The 25745-nt window shown below is 34.8% G+C and overlaps 1 protein-coding gene across 3 annotated transcripts in view; it reads left to right on the forward strand.

Annotated features, from left to right (window-relative positions):
- Positions 1–25745, forward strand: part of LOC134678315 (homeobox protein araucan-like) — a 115818-nt gene that overhangs the window by 37372 nt on the left and 52701 nt on the right. The window contains exon 1 of one of the 3 annotated variants that reach the window (XM_063536822.1): positions 15601–15873. The exons of the other annotated variants lie outside the window; for them this stretch is intronic. Within the exon in view, the coding sequence (XP_063392892.1) occupies positions 15814–15873 (60 nt within the window). The 5' untranslated portion in view covers positions 15601–15813. Of the gene's footprint in view, positions 1–15600; positions 15874–25745 lie in introns of those variants that run through there. 3 annotated transcript variants of the gene reach the window in all.

Here is a 25745-nt window from a genome sequence, read left to right on the forward strand (position 1 = left end):
TGTTTGTCTGTCTTGGGCTGTGGTCATCCAGTTTTTACCAGCTGTTTTTACAACATCGTCGACCCATCTTGCCTTTTGTCTTAAGAGACATAAAATACACAGATTTTTATAATTACATATCGTTAAATCCCTATCTATCATTTTGAGTCGTCTTAAAAAAATAATGCTAGTACCTAACAGTAGTTTGTGCTTAACACTGACAGGACACCTCCAAGATTCTCTGTCGCCACGGTGTAAGGAGGTCGTACACAAACAACTAGATTACATTCCTTGTGTGTTCACGCACCCTCAAAGGGCTTACGTATGCAAGGTTGTCTTAGCGGAGTAAATATCGTGAGTTAATGAGACTTTATTGTAGTGTTCCGCATTTACAGTAGATACCGCCTAGTAAATACGGGAGTGATAAGGTAAAAGTACGCTTCACCGAACGCTCAATATCCGTCCGTATCACCGAATTTCCTCTATTTTAGGCTATAAGTCGATTATTTACAGCTGATATTTACTTGCGTATTTTTTTTCCACGAGTTAAATACCTATCCCTTCCACTATGCCTCAGAGTCGGCCAATTTGTCCCGCAGTTGGGACGTGGCAACTGATCGAAACGGATCGTTGCTGCCGATTGCCACTTTGTATGGGCAACCTTAAAGAAATCGGTAAGAAGTTGCGTATATTTCTTAAGGTCATAAAACCTTTTAAATTTATTTCTGTGTTTCAAAGTATGGTTTTTCAGTGTGACTACTTAATTAGTTTGTGTATTTTAGTCAATTTAATTAATTTAGTGCAGTCATATTATCAGAAATTAAGCTTAATGTGAGTTCGGTGATGAGTACACCGACAATTTGATTGGAAGGTATTTAGATTAACTTGATTACGAACTATTTAGATTAACTACCTAATTTCACAAATAACTTAATGTATTTGTAATTTTATGAGCAATTGCCGAACAACAATAACCTATATAGATTATTATAAAACTGCGTTAGAAATGTACGACGACGACGTACGACTTTTTGGCATCAAAATAAGGTTTTTGGCAAGACTATTATCAAACAATAATTTTAGATATTTTACGTCAGTATTAGCAAGAACTTTACACATGTACGGTTTTGTAATGGATTCGAGTATTAAATTTAATGATAGATTTGTAGTTATACCACATTGATTACGATTTAAATACTATTTTCAAAATCTGTTCGCGAAATAAGTTCCACATATTTTCCATGTTTCGTTCACCGAACGGCCGTTCGGTAAATGGTACCCATGGTCTCTGCTACCGAACTCATGTTTGCTTTGGCCATGTTTCTATTCGACGTTCATGAGAATATAAACCTTATTACGATAACGGCTAGGTCGATATTTATATGTTTATTTTTTGTGACCATTATTTCAATGCCAGCGCTTTTCAAACTCTAGACATACTTATGGACGCCTGATAATAGTCTTGGAATGTGGACAAAAAAACTGAATAGGATAATAAAAATAATGAAGCAATAATATTTTATACAGGGTGGTCCAAACCTAGATGTCCAAAAATTTTTTTTAAATTCCTCTCGTCGTGGGCGATTGTGATTTTTTAAACTTTTATCTTTTGTTATGAAATTCCGGGGTTCCCATACAGGGTGGCTAAAAATTAACTACATTCCCATTCCCAGGGAGATTTTGGGATTATACTGAGCAACTTTTACTATGGGACCAACTCCGAAATCGTGAAAAAAACCGGGCAAGTGCGAGTCTGACTCGCGCACGAAGGGTTCCGTACCATAAAGCAAAAAAAAAAACAAAAAAAAGCAAAAAAAGAAACGGTCACCCATCCAAGTACTGACCCCTCCCGACGTTGCTTAACTTTGGTCAAAAATCACGTTTGTTGTATGGGAGCCCCATTTAAATCTTTATTTTATTCTGTTTTTAGTATTTGTTGTTATAGCGGCAACAGAAATACATCATCTGTGAAAATTTCAACTGTCTAGCTATCACGGTTCGTGAGATACAGCCTGGTGACAGACGGACGGACGGACGGACGGACGGACGGACGGACAGCGAAGTCTTAGTAATAGGGTCCCGTTTTACCCTTTGGGTACGGAACCCTAAAAATTAATTACCCTTTCATAGAAAATGGACGAGCCAAAATTTATGAAACAGCCAAATTTTTTTATACACATGCGTACATGTTTTATAATTGTTGCGTACCTTACTTACTGACTTATTTTTCAATAAAAAAGACACGTCAAGATCGTTTACCATCTTTATAATGCTAAAAAACGAAGCATAGTAGGGATTTAATAGTGAACTACTGAAGTTTGAGCGCCACTCAACACCATATTTTCATACAATTATTTCCTAGTTCGGTAATGCGGGCTCCCTATTCGGTAAAATGTGCAAATCACTTTTCTTAGTTCGGTAAACGGTACAAACAAGGAAATTGGAAGAAATGACTTTAAAAATGTTTTTAATACACGTCCAATCATAACAGTAATTTTTAGGTATGTTTAAATGAGGACAAATTTATCGATTTTTCTATTTTAGTATTGAACATATTCGTAAGAAAATATCAGAAATAATAAAAAAATTAAACGTAAGTTTAGGGCTTAAGCATTCGGTGAAGCGTACATTTACCTTATATTAAGTTTTTTTTTATATATAGGAGGCAAACGAGTAAGAATCGTCTGATCATAAGCAATTACCGTCTCTCAATAAAAGAGGGGTTGCAAGTGCGTCACTGGCATTAAAGATGGAAGTACATACGCTATTTTCTTGAAGGTTTGAAGACTTATTGGTTTAATCCACAGTATGTGTGCCAGGTTTCTGTATCTAACCATTTACATAAGTACGTACTATGTAGTACCTGTCACTAAATAGGTATTACCGCTTGTATTTTTTAAAATAATATTTATTTGTAACAGTTTCATGCCTGAGGTCTATGCCATACCTAACCACCACCAACGAAAAGATCTGGTCCTCTATTTACGTCATCTATTTCTGCCCTGCATAACTCCGAAAAGAGTAACATTTTCATTAAATATGAGTACATATTGTAACATTGCGTTTATTCCTAAAGCTCGGTCTACTACTAAATACCATTTTTCCGCATGTAAATTTGAAATGCACTAAATGTAAGATTTAAGTCCCATCGCCGCCGGCACGATATGTAGGTATGTATTGGTACGTACGGGGAGGTATTGCTCACAGACATATATTTAAAAAGACCACGCAGGCGCATAATTTGCAGTGCCATTGATCATGTTGTGCAAATGTTTATATAAGTAGTTAGATGCAAACCTTTTCTTGAATCTTATAGCGTTATCAAACTTAAACGAAATTAATGTGTTGATACAGAGGGTATTTAATATTTAGTACCTATGCGAATGAAAATGCAGAATCCATTATTTGATCATAAAGTTTATTTTTTATTTATTTTTTATTTCTTAAAGTTTAGTTTAAAAATGTGTTTAGTCCCATTATAAAATTTTGACTGATTGTAATTGAATTGCATTTCTGTTACTACAAACAAAATTGTAAAAAAATACTGAGACTTGAAGTATTATTCTAAAATGTTTATCGTTTGCCAAATTCATTATTCCCCGCCATAGTTATAAACGGCTATATCTGATGCGTCAGCACTTATCGCGCTATTATGATACTTTACTTAGAAACTACGAATAGAAGACAGGCTTTCGGCTTTATCAAATAGTAAGCTATTTTCACGCGAAAGAGGCATAAAATAATACGTTTTCCGTGACATACCTTGTAGTTAGAATACGAAAATTATGGATTCGGGGCTAAGGAAGCGGAAGGGTGTGCGATGCTATCAGACACCTGGCGTGGGGGCAAATAACGCAAGCGATCACTCCTCTCGGATTATAGACACATGGGATATCTATTTAGATCCATGTCTGAGGCACAGCTAAGAGCTTTCCAAGACGAAGTTGAAATGCATTTGCATGTGACAGGAGCCTGTGGGAGACGGGGCAGGTGTCGCTGATTGTACCCGTGTACCTGCTCGCTCCTGTGTTAGTGCGTTATTAGATGATCGATCGCATATATCGGGGATTACCTAACATTACCTACACTTGAACTTGTATGTATATTGTATGTAGACGTTCTATTTTACACAAAATAGGTAAAAATATGTATCTTCTTTTCTCCATCCTGTTACCTCTGCTGGGTTATAGGGCTCGAATCTTATATTTATACGCATATTATAAAGAAAACAGGCTAATCAAAACGGCTAGAAGAGTGTTAAAAAAGTAATAATGTAAAATACATAAGTATCTTCAAAGTACATGTTTAAATGAAGTACTTACGTACTAAAGTGTGCCATTAATTTCTCGGATTACTAATAGTAATGGTAATGATATAAAACCATAAATACTTTATCCTGTTAAGGAATCGCGTAAATGGGTACACCACCCAAAGTTGTAAATTTAGATCGTTTTTTAGACATTAACTTTTTCATAGATTCATATCCCGATGAGGTTTAAAAAATAAACATTATACCTATACCTATTCACAGTCACGTAGGTACCGATTACCGATGTAGTAAGTGCGTAATTCTTTCCCATCGTATTTTCTCGGAAACGTTCGTATTTGTCATTATGTCGTTTTGTACCGAGACTGGCTGAAATAGCAAGACGTGTTCGTACCTACGTTTCCATGAAAATACAATGGATAATAATTATGGACTACATCTGTACCTATAATAATAACATACGTTAACTATACTTAACATATTTTAAATACCTACATGTTTAACACTCGTAAAAACCGTCAAATGTCAATAGATAAAGCTTTGACACTTCTCAACGACAAAAACCAACTTAATTATACAACTGTTAATTACAAGAATATAGCGTGTTGTTAAAGTACGGAATGCATAATTTTGTAAAAAATGTTTCAAGTTGATAAGGTTTACGTCGAATGTAAACATGGTAACACGTGTAACTGAAGCGGGAGGGATAAGACTTCCGCTCGTATCCGGCACACTTTTAGGGATCCCCAACAATAACAACGATTGAGGGTTTCCACGATCGAGGTTTTCACTAGATGACGGCACCGAGGCGAGAGGTCTGCTGTCATAATCCACTAATCATGTTTAACCATGTTATTTTATTGGTGGATTTCGACAGCAGCTGTGAATAAGGCCTCTCGTCACGGTGCTGCCATCTAGTGAAAATCTCGATCGCGGAAACCCTCATTCCTTGTTAATAAAACCACTTCAGATATGTTAAATCAAAATTTGTAACCTTTGTTTTGTATAGCGAGATTTTTTGTTTACTTATTTATAAATAACATGGCAACAACTGCAACAAGAGAGTTTCAAAACTTTCGCTTCCGTTTTCCATTTTTATTTTTCAGGGTTACCTTATGCTTTTCATTTTTCCAATTTACTTTGTCCGATTGCCTTTTTCATAATATGGTACTTGTTATTTAAGTAAGGTGAGGTAGATCAAAATTCATATGATAAATGTTTGGTTTTTATATATTGTATTAAACGAAATTTTCTAACGTTGTTTTATAGGTCACTAGTTGTAATCACTATTTGGTGATATTGCTAGTTTAAATTAACCACGTACGTACGTTTCACATTACATTTATACATAACGGACTCGATTTCGAACCATGTAGGGTAGGGTAGGTACCTATATCACATTGTTAAAAATGTCGCAGTCACTGCTTACCAGGGTACAATCCGTCTAAAACTAACTACGAGTATAAAAGTCATATTTTCATATCAATTTAACTAGATAAATATTGCCTGACTTTGTCATTGCAAATGCGATGCAGAGTTAGCTTGGTAGGGCTAAACGGCGAGTTGGAAATAAACACAGAACCACATATCCTCGCTGCGATTCGCGCTAGACTGATATTTGTTTCAAGTGGCCCGATATCCCGACCCGGAGTCATTAACACGCTACTTAGGAACTAAAGTTTTTGCAATGCGATCAGTTTCTTGTGGTCGTAGTGACACGTGAGAAAAAATTAAGTGTCCCTGTTTATTTGGAATTTTATACGAAAGAGAAAAACAAGATCTTTAGGATAATTTGAATAGAATCAGCGCCAGGCCTTGTGAACCATTCTGTATTTAGGTACCTACTACCTACTATTAATACATTTATTTAAGTAGGTATTATAGAATGTTATATAAGGGTATATCCAGAATAATACCAGAATAATAAATAATACATTTTGAATTATTTTACGTGTAGATACATGCCGAACTAGCAACATTAGTTACTAGTTTCTCAAAAAAATGGCTAAAACGAAGATTTAATTCAACAAAAAGGATAAAAAAAATCCGTCCAAGTCCAAGCCGAGGACCACACATTATAGCACTTCATATATCTATCCTTGTGCCTACATTTGTCCTACCCAAAGGACATAGGACACCTCTATGTATGCGACATATAGTTTGACTTTAAAAATACGAGTAGGTAGGAGGCTATAATAACTTCTTTGGGGTTGATTCTAATTTTTGTTAATATACGTAAGTTCCTCCCTGCCTTGCAGCTATCATTATTCAAAACATATTCATTCTTTATACATCAATTAATATGTAGGTCGTCGCTTAGAGCTTGTTACATTTTGTTTGATTAATGACAACAAGATTTAAACAATGAAGAAAATAGTGTTTTGTTCCTAGATAATGAGCGCTAAGCTGATACATATTAATGAGGTCTGTCCGAGAGTTTTATGACCGATAGATAACAATACACATTCGGGGCTCGTATGTATTTGTCATTAGTAAATACGGAAATAGTTCAATTAAAAAATCATTATTTTCTCAGCGGGTGAGCCGTTAGTCAGATGTGTCGAATAAATTTTTAACTTAATGGTTGTTAAAGCTGGAGTAAGGAAATTGCATTAAGTTAATAAATATATTTAAATAATAATATTTATGTTCCGACCTCCAATAATATTGGTAAAACAACTGTGAGTAAAAATTTTGCGTTTTAATTTAAATTGTGTAAACGTACTTTACATTTTTAGTTGAAAACATTAAAGTAATAAATTGTTCTTAAAATTGCTCGGCCATTTAAATCCCCTCTCTCGTATTTACATAACGTTACCCGTGCACAAAATATTAGATCTATATTCAGGTATCTGACCCAGCCCGAACACATGTCCACCCGGGACACTCCGTTGATTAAGCCGCCCCATCCGCAATGCGTATGCACGCCGACATATTACCAGGCCTCGAATTCTGATTGTTTAGACAATTTATTACACTCGTGCCTTGTACAGTTAATTGAATCCAGCCTGTAGGATAGGCGCGGGCTGAATTGGCCGGCGGGTCGGACGCTTTTGGTTCCATAATAGATTTTGACGGTTACCACTGTATATAACAATAGGCAGAATTTGTTGCATACTTCACTAGCCAGATTAAAGCCAGATTGTGACTTTTGATTGTCATTTAGATTTTCAGTGAGAAATTTTACTAGCTTATTTTTTTATTAATCTTGCTTACCTTAGTGATTTATTTTATTTGAGAAAGTAAATACCTATTACAAGTATTACGTCATAGAAAAGTCAGATATGGCAATCATTGTTGAATGTGACTCGATGCGGGTTAACGGCTGTTTTACGTTACTTATTAATGGAACGGTGGGTTGGTGGTCAGGGCATGGCCTAGGGGCCCCACCTGCCTCAGGCCCTGATGACATGTCACGGACACTTTATTATGACATGTTTTTAAAGATTTATCTCTGGTAGATTTCAATTGTTATTAATAAAATACTTTGCAACAGAATAAGTAAATTTAAGAACATTTTAATTATGATAAATACTTGTTTGTAATTAATTTTAGTACCTAAGCCATAAACATAATTATTTAACTACTTATTGTAGGTAACCGTTTCAGCTATCAGTTTACAAAAATACAAACTACTTAGAACGTTAAATGGAAATAAGGCAAACTATAACTTATAGGTATATATATGTACATATAAAAAAAACACCTTGCCGCTTACCAAAGGTTTAATCTTTTTGTAAGTTAAACACACTTGATACACCCAATTTTACCCTTCTGTCTCTAAATTAGCAAAACAGGACTTATATAGGAGCAACTCTTTGAGTATTTACCTGTTTATGGGTCTCGAAAATTTGAAGCCGAGTGGGATTAATACTTGATTGTAAAGTAAAAAATATCTATCATGTTGACACGTTGTCAGAATCCGTCTTAAAAAAACGGACATATTGTAAGTATGTTTTGATTCTGCACTTGACATTGATGTTTTTCACAATGTCACAGAAGATGTATTTGTGTACAATTGAGAGTTCATTTGGTGTTTCGCACTGTTAAGAATAATTTGTAATCATGTTAGCACCTTGTTTTTAATATATTTGCGACTTATTGACATGGCTCATCACAATGAAAAATGTTAATAAGTTATCAGTAAGGTACATTATCCAAAAGTGAGATTGGTGGTTCTGGCGTTGTAATTAACTGTTTAGGTATTTGTTGGAAAATCGTAGGGCGATTTTTTAAAATTAAAAATAGGTACACCATACACCAAAGGTAGGTACGCATTTATACTTTATTATAAAGAAATACGGTGTAAAAGTATAAACAGACCTATAAGGACGGACGGATTTCTATGAGCACCTAGGTCACTCCGATGTTCTCTACCTGATATTACCAAAAACAATTGAAATATGTAATGAACCCAGTTCTAAAATACTTTATTAGTTTGCACATCTATTTCACGCTGCTAACCTTAAACCTATTCATACAATGTCTTAAAATATGTGAATGAAACCCGGTGGAACAGTTTGACCTGGAGTGACTGTTGGCACGCTTTGTGAAAGTTTTTATGAGCGCGTTTGTTTAGTCCCATGTAGATCACGACGAGACAGTTTTCGTCGACAGTTAAAAACAATAGTCAACGAAAAAATTATGACTAGAAGCAAGATATTTATAAAAGAAAAATATTCGAAAAACTACCGATGAACTTACTAGGTATATTAAAATACAAGAGGTTAAGTTAATAATACGGTTACTGCATTTTTGAACCCAATGTACGATACATTTAAAGTTGAAATTGTAACTTGACGTTTTTGAGATGAGATTATACGATTTCGAACGAATATGGTATTCAAGCGAGGCACAGAACGGTGTCGAATTGTAATTGTCCTCAAACTGTGTTTACACTTCGGCGGCAGTCGGCGTCTATTGTGACGGAGGTGAAGTCACGACCTTAACCCCCTCGCCGGTTTCAGATTCTCGGAAAAACCTAAAAACCTTAGCCAATCCAGTGTTAATTAACCTTTACTGAGACAAGCGACAAGCGTATCGCTCCACCGACTCCGTTATCTGATCCATCGTAAAAATTAATTACGTACACATGTTCATAAATATCTAAACTGTTAGCATTTACGGCTAACGTTCGCCGTCCGTTCACGCGAACACTACCAACTCGTTTGGTAGAAAATACTTTTTTAGTAGAAAAATGTTGTCGCTTAAGGCGTTGTTTACACTGAGACTAATATTTCTACACGCACTCCGTTGCACGTAATTAGTAAGGCAAAAACTCAACATGTCAACCACTAGTTTTATTTAGTGTCTGTTTTTATGCTTCCTGCTGCGTGAGACGCCTCGGCTCACCCATATATTCCAAAAATTCAGAATTGTCTTAAATTGGTTGTTATTAATGATGATAGATGTCTTGGCGCCAGCCCTAAGACTTTTTGTATTTTATAATAGTTTTAAAACGGTCATAATCGGGTTGCTATTTGCGGAATCTCAACCAGAAATGACTTGGGGCGATTTATCGGATGTTGATACTCGTACTGGAGCTATGGATAGGTACGCAATTAGTGACAAGATTTTTAGTTTCAAGCACGTGAAGGAGAAGTATTAAGTAAGTAGATATTAATGACATATTTAGCAAAGCCATGTCAGTTGGTTCTGTGTTTGGGAACATGTGATGTAAGTACACAGTGTCGCTTTCGGTATAGGTCAAACGAAGCCCAATTAAACTACTTACAGGAGTTTAAAATTTGACTCCCATGTGTTACTACCATCCTAACCTGAAATGCACTAAATTACACTTGCTTGTTATGTATAAAAAACTTAAAACAAAGATTTAAGTTCCTTTTCATACACCTAGTTATAGGTAAATAATTTGTCTTGGTTTTCCAAGTAAGTAAAAAATAAATTGTATAGGTAATAAAGTGGATTACCTATAAAAAAATAATTAATAAGTTTAGCTACTATCTTTCGCATACAGACACTTACTTGTAATCATTTTAATGGCCTAAAACTACATAGACTGTCTTAGAAAATATAATGGGTTATTAAATTCTAATAAATGTAACGTTTCTTTTATGATTAAGGGTACTTTGTTACTTTTGTATTTAGTTTTTAGGCTTGTAGGCGATTAACTAAACATAACAATCCTTTAATTTATTTTCCTTTCGTTTCTTATACTTTTATAAATAGAAAATTCAAGGATCGACTCTAGCTAGCATTCAAAAATTGAACCAGTGACTACATCTACTTTTTTCCGTGATTTGTAATATTCAGTATACTTAAAATGTACAATCTCTGAATCGAAAAATTAGGTAGATACATATATCTATATGCCGTTTTCTTGTTTGTCTGGTGGAAAATAATTCAGGGCCAACTTAATGTAGAGCCTCAGTAACAGGAATAATTTGGATTTATACTCTAGCAAGTATACTGGTGTGCCGTCAGAAAATTGTACAATTTTGGAAGCTTCTTATATTAGTATGGGGATCAACATTTTCCGTTTCCAAAATGAAAGTTTCCTTGATTTCCTATGAAAATTTCGAGTACTTGTCCAACTTTTTTGCTAGTTTTGCAACTTGCACGTCTGGCCAGTGCCATACCATGCCACCCAGTTCATCATTTTCTCGCGAAATATTTATAACACGAGTTTAAATTTGTAACTCACGGTTGTAATACTTGATAGGGGCATAGGGCAGTATAGTCGCCGTACATAGAAAGCGGCGTTTTCATCTGGGAGTAATTTTCATACAGTAACAGCAGTTAGCACGTAGACTTATCTTATACAATACATATGTTTCAACTCTCAATGACAGCTCATTAAATGGCGTTGCGGTTTTGAGCAAAGGTTTTGAGCACAATATTAAGGACACAAATACCGAACAGTTTAAGGAGCACGAGATCGGAACTGTGACAGTTCATATTATTTACTAGTCTCCGCTGTCACTTTTAAATTCAGCATACGAATTAGAATTGCAATGTCTTGATGTTCGATGCACTGAAAAGACATGTACGAGTTTTACGAAACGACTTTGAATATGTTTGTGAATAGGTACTCGTGTTAAGCATGTCACCATGTCACCACCTTGTCATTAGTGTCATCAGTTTGTTGTACATAAAAACATGTAATTTTATGTCACGATGTACATCCACAAGCCACCGTAAGCTTAGAAAAAAGTCGGGCAAGTACATAAGCACTTCTCAAAATTGTTTTGCAAGGGACTTACTGCCCTTCAGCGGACGTAGAGTCGGACCAAGAAATTTTTCGTAAGTTCGAACACTGCGAACGCACTCGACTGCTAGCCGATTCGAAAAATGAATTAGATTTCTACTAGACTTCAACAAGTTACGATATGGATAATTTAAAGATATTTGTAAGATCATAATCATCATCATCGTCTCAGCCATAAGACGTCCACTGCTGAACATAGGCCTCCCCCTTGGGGGGGGGGGGGGGGGGGGTGAATGCCATAATCGCCACGTTTGGCAGGCGGGTTGGCGGTCGCAGTCGAGTACACCGAATTTGAGGGACGCTGCTGCCCGTCCACCGGTGGTCTTGGACGTGGTTTAAGGACATACCTACTCGGGTCCATTTGTAAGATAGATATGTCAAATTTGACGTTTCCGCGACTCTGCAGGTCCTCTTGAACGATTTCGACAAGTTATGACTTAGATATCCAAGTCACATCTAGTCGATATCTAATGTAGATCTAGTTGATCTCTAAATCGTCTCTAGATCTTGTGATTATCTCGAAATCCGAATAGGCCTGTGGACCTCGTGTAACATGTGCAATATAATTATGATTGTCTAAGCCCGCACACCACTAAACGGTTTGCGGCTGGGGCTTATCCGGCTCTCCGGCTGATAAGAGACCACTGAGTGGGCCTGAAAGGTAGGCTTGGTGCAGAATGCACGATTCCGAGCCATCTAGCACTCAAACTCGATACCGACGCCGAGCTAATACCTTTAGTTAATTTTTTTAGCATTAGAAAAAAGGTAAACAATCTTGACTTGTCTTTTTATTGAAAAAAGCTTTTGAAAAATAAGTCTCGAGAAATATGTAAAAACTATGAATCATATACGATTATTTATTTACTTTTGCTTTAATAAGTAATAGTTACTGATTTTTAAAAAGCGTTTTTCAATTAAAAGACTCGTCAAGATCGCGTAGTCTATTTCTAATGCTAAAAATAACGAACTATAGGTAGGTACAGTCACCTGCAATAATATGCTACTCTTCGAAGGCCGCAATAATATGTGACAAGCTCATATGGCTCTACAAATAAGATCATGTCAGATATTTTTGCGGCCTTCAAAGAGTAAGACATTATTGCAGGTGACTGTACAGTCACCATCGAAAGTAGCGTGTTAGACTAACAGGCCTATTCGGATTTCGAGATAATCACAAGATCTTGAAACGATTTAGAGATCAACTAGATCTACATTAGATATCGACTAGATTTGACTTGGATTTCTAAGTCATAACTTGTCGAAATCGTTCAAGAGGACCTCCAGAATCGCGGAAACGTCAAATTTGACATATCTATCTTACAAATATCTTTAAATTACCCGTATCGTAATTTGTTGAAGTGTAGTAGAAATCTAATTCATTTTCCGAATCGAGCCGTAAGTTTCCAAAATTCGCTAATCTCTCTTTATGTAGAACAATTAGACAGTGACGGATACTTTTTAATTTTTAACGACAACTGATAGAGTTGTATGTATCCTTATTTGGAAAAGTATTTAATTCCAGGGTGGCAGATATTTTTGGCATTTCGTTTCATTCGCTGACTCTACTGCGAATATTAATTAGTAATTTATTGTTCAGTCTAAGATAATGGTTACCAAAACGCCTCATTTTTAGGGTTCCGTAACTCAAAAGGAGGACACGGAACCCTTATAGGATCACTCGTGCGTCTGTCTGTCTGTCCGACTATCCCCCCCCCCCCTTTATCTCTGTCTCTAAAATTTTGAAATTAATACACAAAATTTACCTATAGATGTCAGGAAAACAGTCAAGCGTGAGTCAGATTTATGTACGGAACCCTTGGAACGCGAGTCCGACTCGCACTTGACCGCAGTTTTTTGCAAGGGTTACCTAATTCTCAATTCCTCGATTTTACAGTGACCGACCACGTTGTCTGTTACTTTTTTGTACATTATTTGAATGACCCAACACATTATTCCGAAACATAGAATTAAACCCACAACAATAAAGCGGTTATTTTTATTTCATTAACCGAGCTCTCTTCCTTAATAGTAATTATCTTGTAATATCAGACCCTAATAAAGACATTGAATTGGGTTATAAAACTCTAATCAAACATTAATAAAAGCAAAGATAAAGAAACAGATAAAAAGGGTTCGTCAATTGAACTGACAGACAATCATCACCTTTTTTTTATGTAGATGAGGTTCGTAGGCCAATATCACCTGCTAGGTAAGGGGTGAGGCGCGTTGGCGTGAGGAAGGGTCAAATCAAAACCGGGAATCTTGAAAATTATTTATTTAATACTTTATTTTTTTTTTAATTCTGAGATTGTCTGTATCGTCTTCGTGACTGAAATTTAGGAGTTAGTGATTCGCGTTCCAAGGCTTCCGTACATTACCCAATTTTTTTATGTTGAAATTTAATGAAACGTTTTATTTAAAAACCCGTAGGAGTCAGATCAAAAACTAAGTAATTAAGTCCGACTCACGCTTGATTGCACATTTCCAATAGATTTTCCTGTTATCTATAGGTAAAAAACTATTTATTTCAAAATTTTAGACGCAGTAGTTTCGGAGATAAAGGGTAAGGGAATGGTCGGACAGACAGACTCACGAGTGATTAGGATCACTCGTGAGTTTGTAAGGGTTTCTTTTTTTTTCTTTTGAGGTACGAGATCCCTAAAAATTACGATTCAAATAATCCATTTTTATAACGATGTAGGCAAATGTATTTTTGTGGAAAGTTGATTTCGACATATAGGTACCTACATAGGTAAGTACGTTATACCTACACCAAATTTCTACACCAACCTTAAAGATAAAATTATTTTGTTTAGACAAAAGCGTGAATACTAAAAACCGAATTTTCCTTAGCGAATGTGTTCGATAACTTTGAACGTGCCCGCACCTATTCACTCGCCCCGTTTATCGAATATCGACTCTACTTCATAGAGTTCAGAGTTCATTGTAGAGTGGAGGGTATTGGCTAGGGGTTGAAATTTCGAAATTAGCGGTTGCATGAACTAATCCAACGAAATGGTGTATTTGAGATGTAGGTAGGTACGTTATATACGTAGGTACCTATATCCCAGTATAGGTAGGTAGATAGTTACTCTCTTATTGATTGATTGGAAAGGTAGGGTCAGTACTTCGTGCTCTATCGTTAAAATTTAGGAATAAAAGGTTTAGAAACACTGCTGTAATAATTATGTAGGTATCTACATATTTAATCATTCAAGAAAAAACTAAGATTTTTTATTAAGGTGTAGGTTGGTTGAATTTTTGTATCATTTTCTATCTACTTTTGTTATATTTTATTTTATTTTGAGTATTAAAAGTAAAATAGAACCTACAAGTTATTTAAAAAGAAACTAATGTAACCACAACAGAAGCCTTTGGGCTAACCTAACCTAAATAAGTTTTTAAATAGCTGTGCTATATTGGTAATCTTGAATACTATTATTTTAAAAATAAAATAAATAGTTCTGGAACATACACACCTAAATAATTCCTAGGTTTTCATATTTTATTACGTTAGAAAAGTAGAAACCCATCTAGCAATAACCTAAATAGAATATTTATAAACGTGAACGACTCTACTATTTTTGTTGTTTTAGTTTAGTGTATTATATCTACAGTATACGTACAGAATTAGGTATTATTGCGTGCGCGCAATCCTTAACTTATTTTGGAACATATTGTATTGCATTGTATGTACAAGAGGTAAAACTGCCAATAGAATTACATTCGTAAACGATTATAGATTTATTTATCCCGGGGGTGGTCGAGCGCGTAAATCTGACGAGGCGCGGCATAATGAAACAACTTGTCCTCGGTCAGGCCGTTTTTTGCCACTAGAGATTTGTTTGCTCGGACTACACCGGCTCGGCCTGTCTGCCCGAGACCCATAAACATGTTCCCGTCCAGCCTATACTAACGCTTTTTTCCCCCGCCCCACCCGGACGTGGGTGGCGCCTCCGAATAGGCGGCACTTTCAAAGTAGAGGGGATAAAACCCACCAATAGCCTTTCAAATTTCCGTTCGGCGTTTCGAAAGGGATAGAAAACTCGCTTCGCTATTGGAGGGTTAAGTGAAACTCCGCCCATGAGGAGGGGTCTGATTGGTGGTGTCCTTCGGCGGAGGGGCGTAGCGGGTCGGGCGCGCGCCAGTCTGTGTCGAGATCCGAGCGCGCGCGCAAGCATAAGGCCGCTCGCACACGAACAGCGAAGCGATGGCGACGCAACGCGCAGCCGCGGCGCAAACAACCTGTGATACGTTTACTTAATTATTTGTCAATATATTTAGGAATACGTTCGTGTTATTAAGACTTTGAGAGACAGTGTTTTGTGAATCCGCCCATATGATCGTCCCGATGGCAGCGTACGCACAGTTTGGCTACTCATACCCGCCCGCCTCGCAGGTTAGTCTCATTACCACCTACCTAGAACCTAATTTATAATCTTCTTAGCTCCGGAATATGCTTATCTGGTGCAGAATGAACCTATTTTTAAGAGGAAAAGTCAAGAATCAACAGGCAGATTGTCTTAATGCGGTGTATAATATTTACTCAAAAGTTTAATAGCTTAATACAGCTTAATTCTTAAAATAAAAAGGAATTAATGATCCTACTAAGGACGCATAGTTTTGCTGGAAATAATGTATAATCTTATTGGAAACATTTTTGTAGTAGTTACTTACCTATTCGTATCTAATTGTTATCTAATGGTTTTCAGTTCATGTAAGGGTTTTCAGTTCATGTAAGAAAACACGTATAGGTACACATTATAGGTAAATACGTATACCTATTATGTAACTACTTTGTTTTTTATTAGAATCCACCTATTTATATTTACAAAATTTATGTCTATTGACATTTTTCGCTAAATTGCTAAAAGGTTACCTAATTCGAATACATTACTTATAAGGGATTTTTCTTTGTAAGTAAATTGCAATTTATATTATGGCTTACATATACATAACCTGTTTTAAGAAAAAAAAAATGTTTGTAAACAATGGTTAAGTATACAATGATAGATTATTTTATAAATAATAATTAGTACCTACCTATTTATAATTAAGTACCTATTCATTGGGAAATTGTTAACAACCCATTTAGATCGTATTGAATTGATGGCTTTGTATTATTTATAGAAGAAGGAAGTTTTTTTAAACTAATTATTAATTATTTCACGCAGCATTCTGTAACAATTGAATAATCTAAAGTGAGATCACTCGGCACTAGCTATAATGTTGCTAATTGCTATAACTAAATATAAATTAACAAATATAAATATTATTATGGGGAAATATTACACAAACGACCTAGCCCCATAGCAGAGATATATATAACTCCATCTATAACATTCTTAACACTCTAAATAATGTAACATCCTTAATACTTCTTAGAAATAAAAAACTACTTACGTAGGTATGACGCTTATTGAGTCGTTGTTCAGCAACTGACTTGATATGAAAGTACCCACCTATTTATCAAAATAAATTAGGTAATCTGACTGACCTAGGTAGGTACCTAACTATCCTTGCAGTAAACTAATTAATACCTATTTTAAATACTTAAATATACGCTCTCGTCACTTAATACCTACGCGAATTAGTTGTCGTTATTATAGCAGGATAGCTCGTTTTCTATTAAAGCCATACAATATTTTAGGTAGCTAGGAATCCTAAAGTTCTCTGGTAGAGATCGCTTTATAGTAGCTACCTGCAGTTTAATTTCTTATTTCTATATTTGTACCACTATTATATTTTTAAAGTGTGAAATATAGAACTTGTAGAAATTGTATCTTAAGGTGAAGTATAAAAAAACTGTTAATTTCCTAAAATAAGTTAGTTTACCTAATAACTTGAAGGATGTTGTTGTTTGGGGTGTTGTATTGGTCTTAGTTAGGATAATTATATCATAATACCTCTATATAGGCCTATATATTTTATTGGCTAAAGAAGTTGGTAATGTACCTAATAGAGATTTAAAATTTTATTTTCAATTTAACTTGTTTTATTAACTAGTTATTTATTATTATACATATATTTTGTATTATCATTTGTATGATAGTCTAATTGTTAAACCGCAATTAAAATAAACAGGTACAAAACGACAAATAACAAAAACGAATCATGACAATAAATATAAAATTTAAAAAAAAATACTTGAAAAATACAAATAGATTAACGAATTTTGATAAAAACGTCTAAAAACCACCGCAATACAATCCCCATCTAAATCTGTTCACCCGTTTAAGAGCTAGAGGGCTAAAGACAGACACACATAGCGGTTAAACTTATAACACCTCTTTTTGCGTCGGGTGTTAAAAAGGAACATTAGTATTAAACTAAATTACGTTATAACCTGAAATACCATAGCCATATACCATATAATATCAAATAGTATAGACGAAAGAAAAAGTGACTATATCGACTACATTTATAAACAGCTTGCACACCAACACCCCATATATATTAGTGTATTATTAGTGTTTATTAAGGTTATACGGCAATCCTGTTTTACCAATTTGGCCGTCATTTAACTTTGTCATATTAACAAATAACCCACCATAAATTAATATATATAAACAAGTAACTAAGTAAGTATAATCCTTACTTGAAACGATAGAGGGACTTGGTAAAGATACGCCATCATTAAGAAGATTTTGGCTAAAGAGGCGCCGAATCACTTGCCAACCCCTGCTAGTTAAATTGAATGTCGCCTTTCTACGGTTCCGACGGCGCAAAGTAGGGTATGTTAAATAATTGCCATAAATTACGTTCATATTGTCTTCATTTATGATAATTGCTAATCTTTAATTGTAAAGGAAACAAAAGGTATGTACAGTTAGCAGCAAATTTAAGTAGGTAAGCGGATGAGGTGGTCAAAATAATCAATAGGTACTTACACGCTCAGAATCCTCTAACAATAAAGTTGTGTTCTGATCATTTGATTCCTTGCCCGCGCAGATACCTCTGCTACTGATTGTACTAGAACTAAATTAAAATTATAGAAATTAAAAACTTCTAAAAATGCAAAATTCACTAGTTAATTAGCAACACTGCCGTTAAGTCTAGAAGTATATGACGCAGACTCGCGGTTGGGGACTAAATTATGTCATTTTTTGTTCCTGTTTAGACGGCTATAATCGTTGAAATCCGATGCTCGCATAGACGGAGATGCCTATCGAAGGCAGATGGCGCCTGTACACCATCAGATAACGCGCAGGTAGACAAATAGCTAAACATTAAACTTAGCTAGCCATTATACGTTTTAGTGTGACACATCTTTAATCTTAACGGATATTTCGGTCGCCAATCGCAAAAACATAACTTTGAAATGTCTATAAAAAGGTTAATGTGATTTTTCCCGTTCGTGAAGACTGCGGAAAAAATATAGATAGGTTTGTGATGGTCAGACGCCATCGACCCACTTCCCATCCAATAAAAAATATTTCGTCCCCTTCCGGGCAGTATAAATAATCATACTTACCTAAGTATGCAGCGACCTTCAACTGGTTTCCCTTAGGAAAGCTCTTCTATTACAAATTTCAAACGTTACTATAATTACGTACCTTGTTCAAATTGCAAATTAGGTAGGTACAATACATTATCACAATTACACCATAGCAGTGCTACTTACTACTTATTACCTAAATAAGTTACCTCAGAAAGAAAGTTAAAAATGTAATATTCTTCCTGTTGTCTGAGTAGGTACCCATTTGAAAAGAAAACACTCATAACGTTTGATACTCGTATAAGTAGGTAGTATTTTTTCTATAGATAAGTTGATGTAAATAAATATAACTGGAAGATAAAACAATACCTTCAAAACTTACATATATCAGGAGCGGAAGTACCTTCCCTGTTGGATTAGATATGATGCCACCATCAGGTTTGCAGTTTCTAAAATAAAAATAAAAACTTCTACGCAGAGGCATAACCATCATAACATAGTTACAAACGTTTCCCAACGTCGACCATTTTTAGGTGAAAAGTGTTCTTATGTTATTTATTTTGTAAATTTGTACCCACCAATCACTAAATCTCTGATTGGGAAAATAATGAAATCCATTCTTAATAAATATATTGAATGTAAAAGAAAATAATACAATAGGTTTTTTCCATATTATAAAATATATCTAAAGGTTTTTAAAGACATAATTTCATATTACGATAAATAATGAGTGTTAACATATCAATAAATGTTAATTTTTTTTATTTAATATTTTTTTATCCCTAGATATAATTAGGTTAATTAAATCAGCCTTGCGAGTGCCAAATGTACATTTTTATCAGAGAACTAACATAATTCTTCTGTTTTTTCAGGGACGAATTTTGGAATGCAAGCTAATAAATGTTTTCCACAATTCTCTTGTATTTTTAATCTTCACCCTTAATTAATGAATATAATAATTATTATTTGTGTAGGTAGCATAAATATTATTATGCTAACCAGACTACATTATCTTTCGCATCAAGTTTTTAAAAATATCTGTAAAAAAGCCAGTAAAAATCAGAGAGCTTAGAAAAATGGTTTACACCATCAGATTTTTCAGGGCCTAACCCTAACCACAATACCTATCCAAAATACCTTAGGGTTAAAACGAAAAATACACTTCCTACTTTACGAAATATTTCAAAATTTTATAAAATTAGAAAGAGGCGAACGGAATCAATAAATGAATGAAGTAACATGTAGGAAGGTGCACCCATAGATAAGTAAATGATACAGTGGAGACAAGAATTCTACGGAATATCGGTATGATGTTACTTGCGCTTTAATGACTTATTGAATGTTTTGCCACTTTGACAGTGTACAATATACCAATTTACAATATTCTAGTCTAGTACATAATAAGGGACTGACAGCTGTACATGAACTCATCAATTATTAATGAATTGTTAAATAGGTACGAGGTCCCAGGCACTAATAAATATATGTAGGTACATATATTGTATATTATTATTGATTTAGAAATTAGGCCAAACATTTTTTGTGAAGTTATATTTGTGGAGTTTCATGTATGGACAAAAAAGAAATGAGACCCTATGAACTTGGTTTAAGGCAAGAAGTTATTTTGCTGTTACATGAATACCTATAAATATCTGACATACCTACAGACGAACAAATTGACTGACTGTAAAGACTTTTGATATTATGGATATTATTTTGTATTAATATTATTTTGATATAGGCTTTTGAGATGTCTTTATGATATCTTGCATTCTACAACAATTAAGTTCTGTCCTGTATTTAATTTATCACATGAAAATCTCCGTACGTTTAAGCAACTTTTTAATTTGGCAACACCGGTGCTGTCTTTGTAACTTTTGAATTACCCGTATCAGTGTCTTTGACGGTCGTCGAAAAATACGATAAATTATGTGTCAATCAAGATAGTTAAGAACAACACTCCTTATTCGAGGCATGGGATATTAGCTTAAAAATCACCGTACCTATAATAAATTTAATATTTCAAACATAATTAAATAACTAACCTACAAAACTTAAAAACTAAATCTAAAAATAAATAAATATAATCTAAAAATAAATAATTACAAACTATCCTGCGGAATGGTGCCGTAGATGCTGGCAGGTTCCTCGCACAAAGAATAAGTATAGCGATACAGCGGGGAAATGCTGCCAGCATCTACGGCACCATTCCGCAGGATAGTTTGTAATTATTTATTTTTAGATTAGTTTTATTTATTTTTAGATTTAGTTTTTAAGTTTTGTAGGTTAGTTATTTAATTATTTATGTTTTAAGTATCATTTTTGTTTGTAGGTATTAAGTTTGTATACACTAATAAATTGATATATTTCAAACACTTGGAATATTTGTTCTCCATCATTCATTATCGCCAACCGTACATATTCGTTGTTACCTGCCATATGGTTGCTTATTCCCATATGCTAACATTATAAAATTAGAAAACCGGCCATGTGCGAGTCGGACTCGCGCACGAATGTTTCCATACCATTACGCAAAAAGCGGCAAAAAAATCACGTTTGTTGCATAGGAGGCCCTTTTAAATATTTATTTTATTTTGTTTATAGTATTTGTTGTTATAGCGGCAATAGAAATACAATACAATATCACGGTTCTTGAGTTACGGCCTGGTGACAGATAGACAGACAGACGGATGGACAGCGGAGTCCTTAGTAAGTAGTCCCGTTTTTACCCTTTGGGTACTCAACCCTAAAAAGTATAAGAACAAATTATCTGTAGGTACCATTGTCTGTATTACCATTTTAGAAATAAATTAAATTAAAATATCGCATAATATTTCAGTTTCATCATATTCAGTACTATGATATTATGTTGTATATTTTGTACGTGAAATTGATTTATAACTTCACAGCTATAGTCTTTTCAAAATAGCTTTTGGTAAATGCAAACACTTTGGAAATTTCATTGAAATAAGGGTTAATGTCCTATTCTATCTACCTATTCTATAATATGTACAAGTCCAAGACTTGTATCATAAGTATTATGTGATAGATATCTGTACCTACTTCATAATTTGTAATATAGTAACAGTAAAAGTAGTAAAACACTATAATGTTGTACAAAAATCAATACAAAACAGGAAAAATAACATTCGTCATTAGTTTTCAAGATTATAGTACAAGTAATCTTGAAAAGTATTAATATATTCTAATTTCGGTGGGTAATACTAATAAATAACATATTTTTTTACTATTCAAATATGTAAGTAAGTACAGTGGCATTATATCATTACTTCAACTTTCTATGACTGTTCTCCGAAGAAATCCAGACTTTTCACAAACTTAAGCGGTCATTTAAAAAATGCAAATACTAAATGAACATTAGAAGGTTTACCTATCAGAGCTAACCAGGTACAGTCAGAATCAATAGTAACGGATGAAACAACGCTCCTAAAGTATCTGCCACCCTGGATTGCCCTTGAATTCTTTTCTAAATAGAGATACATCACAAGAAATATACTTTAGAACACGAACTGTAGAGATTGTATCTCTATTTGGAAAATAATTCCAGGGCAATCCAGGGTGGCAGATACTTTTGGAGAGTTGTTTCATCCGTTACTATTGATGCTGACTGTACCTACTCACAAATACCGGGTGTGATTGTACTCCTCAAACGGTGACACTTTCGTTCAACAACTTTTAAAAATTATGAATTATTTAGACTCCCTATTTTTCTTACAAAATAAATATTATCTTCAATGGACGCCATCGCCACGCCATATCATTGTGATTGACGTTGCTTGTCACTCCTTAAACATAACAAAATTTGCAAGAAATTAAAATTAGAATAAACTTTAAAGTGTATTAAAAATCAAAATACAAGTTATTTTTAATAGTCGTTGAACAAATGTTGCTCAGTATGACATTATTGGTACAGCCTACTGTTTAATTTTTTGCTCATGTTACAAGCCACACCCGGTATAGTACTTAAGTCGTCGTCGAAGTACCTATGTAACAGATGGCGCCAGCATAGCTTGCCCTGTCAATCTCTAGAATAAATAAAATAGTGTAAAATTTTTGTTGTTTTTTTTTAAACGATTTTATGGCCTGGATGGCAGCCCTTTAAGCCAAACCTCATAGAAGAAAACTACTTTCTCTAGTTTTATTCTATGAGATTGAGCTATGATGGCGCCATCTATGTAAACTTTTGACAGTTGCCAACCCCATTCAAACGATACGTTCCTATTCACCCCGAGAGAGATGTTTGCCTATTTTCGTTTCTGCATCGGTTCAGATCGAGCCGTGGGTCATATTACGCACTTAAAGTGCAACTTGACGTCAGCCCTGCCACGGCTGGTTGCGATCAGTCAATTAGACGGAAAATTGCAACGCACCAGGACAACAGGCGCCATTGTTCCAATTCCAACTTTACACTCATACGCAGGGTTACCTGAAACGAAATTCTTTATATTTATTATTATAAGCCTATGTGGTGTCCCTCTGCTGGGCAAAGGTCTCCCCCCCTTGATTTTCATTCGTCTCGATTTTGAGCAATTTCCGGCTAGTCGTTAAGATATGCGTCGTCCCGCCATCTCCGTCTGGGCCTACCACATCCTCGCCCGTCTTGCGGCACTCATACCACAGAACAGATAGGTACAGAAATCAATCTACATACAAAGTGCGCTCGAGCAACGCACACATAGACACTGCTCACGTATTTTTCACTCAAGGACTTTTTCAAGGGTAGGACGACGCCTGTCATCTCCATATAATTTATACCTAACCTAAAAACGCCAAATCTCGCAAAATTGTATTGAAATTACATGTGTCATCCTACCCTTCGTGTTTAAAAAATAGTATGTCTATACCCTGATTTTGGAACGTAACAGTATTCCTGATACACCTTCGTAATAACTGTTTTATCTCTAGGTACATCTAAGTATAATTTTATCACTTGTAGGTATATAAAGGAGAAGTGGAAGTGGGAGTTGGAAGGGGTAGACCTCGGCGGACTTTCTCTGATCAGATCGGGGAAATCCTGAAGAAAGGCCAGGTGAAGAGCACCCTAAACCGGCGAGCGTGTATGAGGAATGTTATGAATGTGAAGGAAGCGAAAGAGGTATGTCAGGGTCGTAGCAAGTGGAAATCCGTGGTCTCTGCCTACCCCTCCGGGAAATAGGCGTGATTATATGTATGTATGTAGGTATATGTTTCCATAAAATGTATACTTGCCTTGATAAACTAAAAGCACTTTTATTATAAATATATTATACTAGCTGTTGCCCGCGACTTCGTCCGCGTGGAATCGTATCTTCAACATTTTACATCTTTAGTACCTATAATTTTCATATCCAAGCAATGTTGAAATTAAGTACTTTTCTTTTTTAGCAAGTTGTATGAAGTTTTAAGTCAAGTGGATTTTGATGTTGGTTGCTGAAATTACTTTTCTTGTATTCTCATAATAGGTACCTATGCCCTTATACAAAGATTCAAGTTCCGCACTCACAAAATATCTGATCTCCATACAAACTTTCAACCCCTTTCTCACCACCTTGGGGGATACATTCAAAAATGCTTGAATTAGTTTTCATGTTTTTTAATTTAATACCTTTTTTGCAAAAAGCTCAAGTTCCTAGCATAAAATTGAATTTACACCCCAAGACGAACTTTCATCCCCTTTTTACCCCCCTTAGGGGTTGAATTTCCAAAAACGTTGCAATTACTTCTTTTCGTAATCGGCTATTATGTCTTTCTAAGAAGTTTCAAAGCATTTGTAATGGATTCAAACTTTGAACCCCATTTTAACCCTGCTAGGGGATGAATTTTACAAATCGCTGAAATCACTTTTATTGTTTTCTAATAATATCCCCAAATACAAAGATTCAAATCCCGCGCTCGAAAAAATTTATGATATCCATACAAACTTTCAACCCCGTTTTCACCACCATAGGGGATGAATTTTCAAAAACGCTGAAATTAGTTTTCTTGTATTTTAATTTAATACCTTTTTACAAAGTCTCAAGTTCCTAGCTTCAAATAAAATTTGCACCCGTAGACGAACTTTCATCCCCTTTTTAATTCCCTTAGGGGTTGTAATTCCAAAAACGTGGCAATTACTTTTTTTTGTAATCGGCTATTATGCCTTTCTAAGAAGTTCCAAAACCATTTGTAATGGATTCTAACTTTCAACCCCTTTTTAACCCTGTTAGGGGATGAATTTTACAAAACCCTGAAATTACTTCTCTTGTCTTCTTATAATATCCCTAAATACAAAGATTCAAGTCCCACACTCGAAAAAATGTTTGATATCCATACAAACTTTCAACCCCTTTTTCACCACCTTAATGGATGAATTTTCAAAAACGCTGAAATAAGTTTTCTTGTATTTTAATAATATGTCTTTTAACGAAGTTTCAAATTCCTAGCTCAAAAGAAAACTTTAACCCCATACAAACTTTCATCCCTATTTTAACCCTGTTAGAGGATGAATTTTACAAAACGCTGAAATTACTTTTATTTTCTTCTAATAATATCCTCAAATACAAAGATTCAAGTCCCGTGCTCGAAAAAAATTTTGATATCCATACAAACTATCAACCCCTCTTTCACCACCGTGGGGGATGAATTTTCTAAAACGCTGAAATTAGTTTTCTTGTATTTAAATTTGATACTTTTTCACAAAGTTTCAAGTTCCTAGTATAAAATAAAATTTGCACCCGAAGACGAACTTTCATCCCCTTTTAACCCCCTTAGGGGTTGAATTTCCAAAAACGTTGCACACACTTTTTTTTGTAATCGGCTATTATGCCTTTCTAAGAAGTTTCAAAGTATTTGTA

This window comes from Cydia fagiglandana, chromosome Z (assembly GCF_963556715.1).
Source record: "Cydia fagiglandana chromosome Z, ilCydFagi1.1, whole genome shotgun sequence".
In the NCBI taxonomy this organism is placed as follows: domain Eukaryota; kingdom Metazoa; phylum Arthropoda; class Insecta; order Lepidoptera; family Tortricidae; genus Cydia; species Cydia fagiglandana.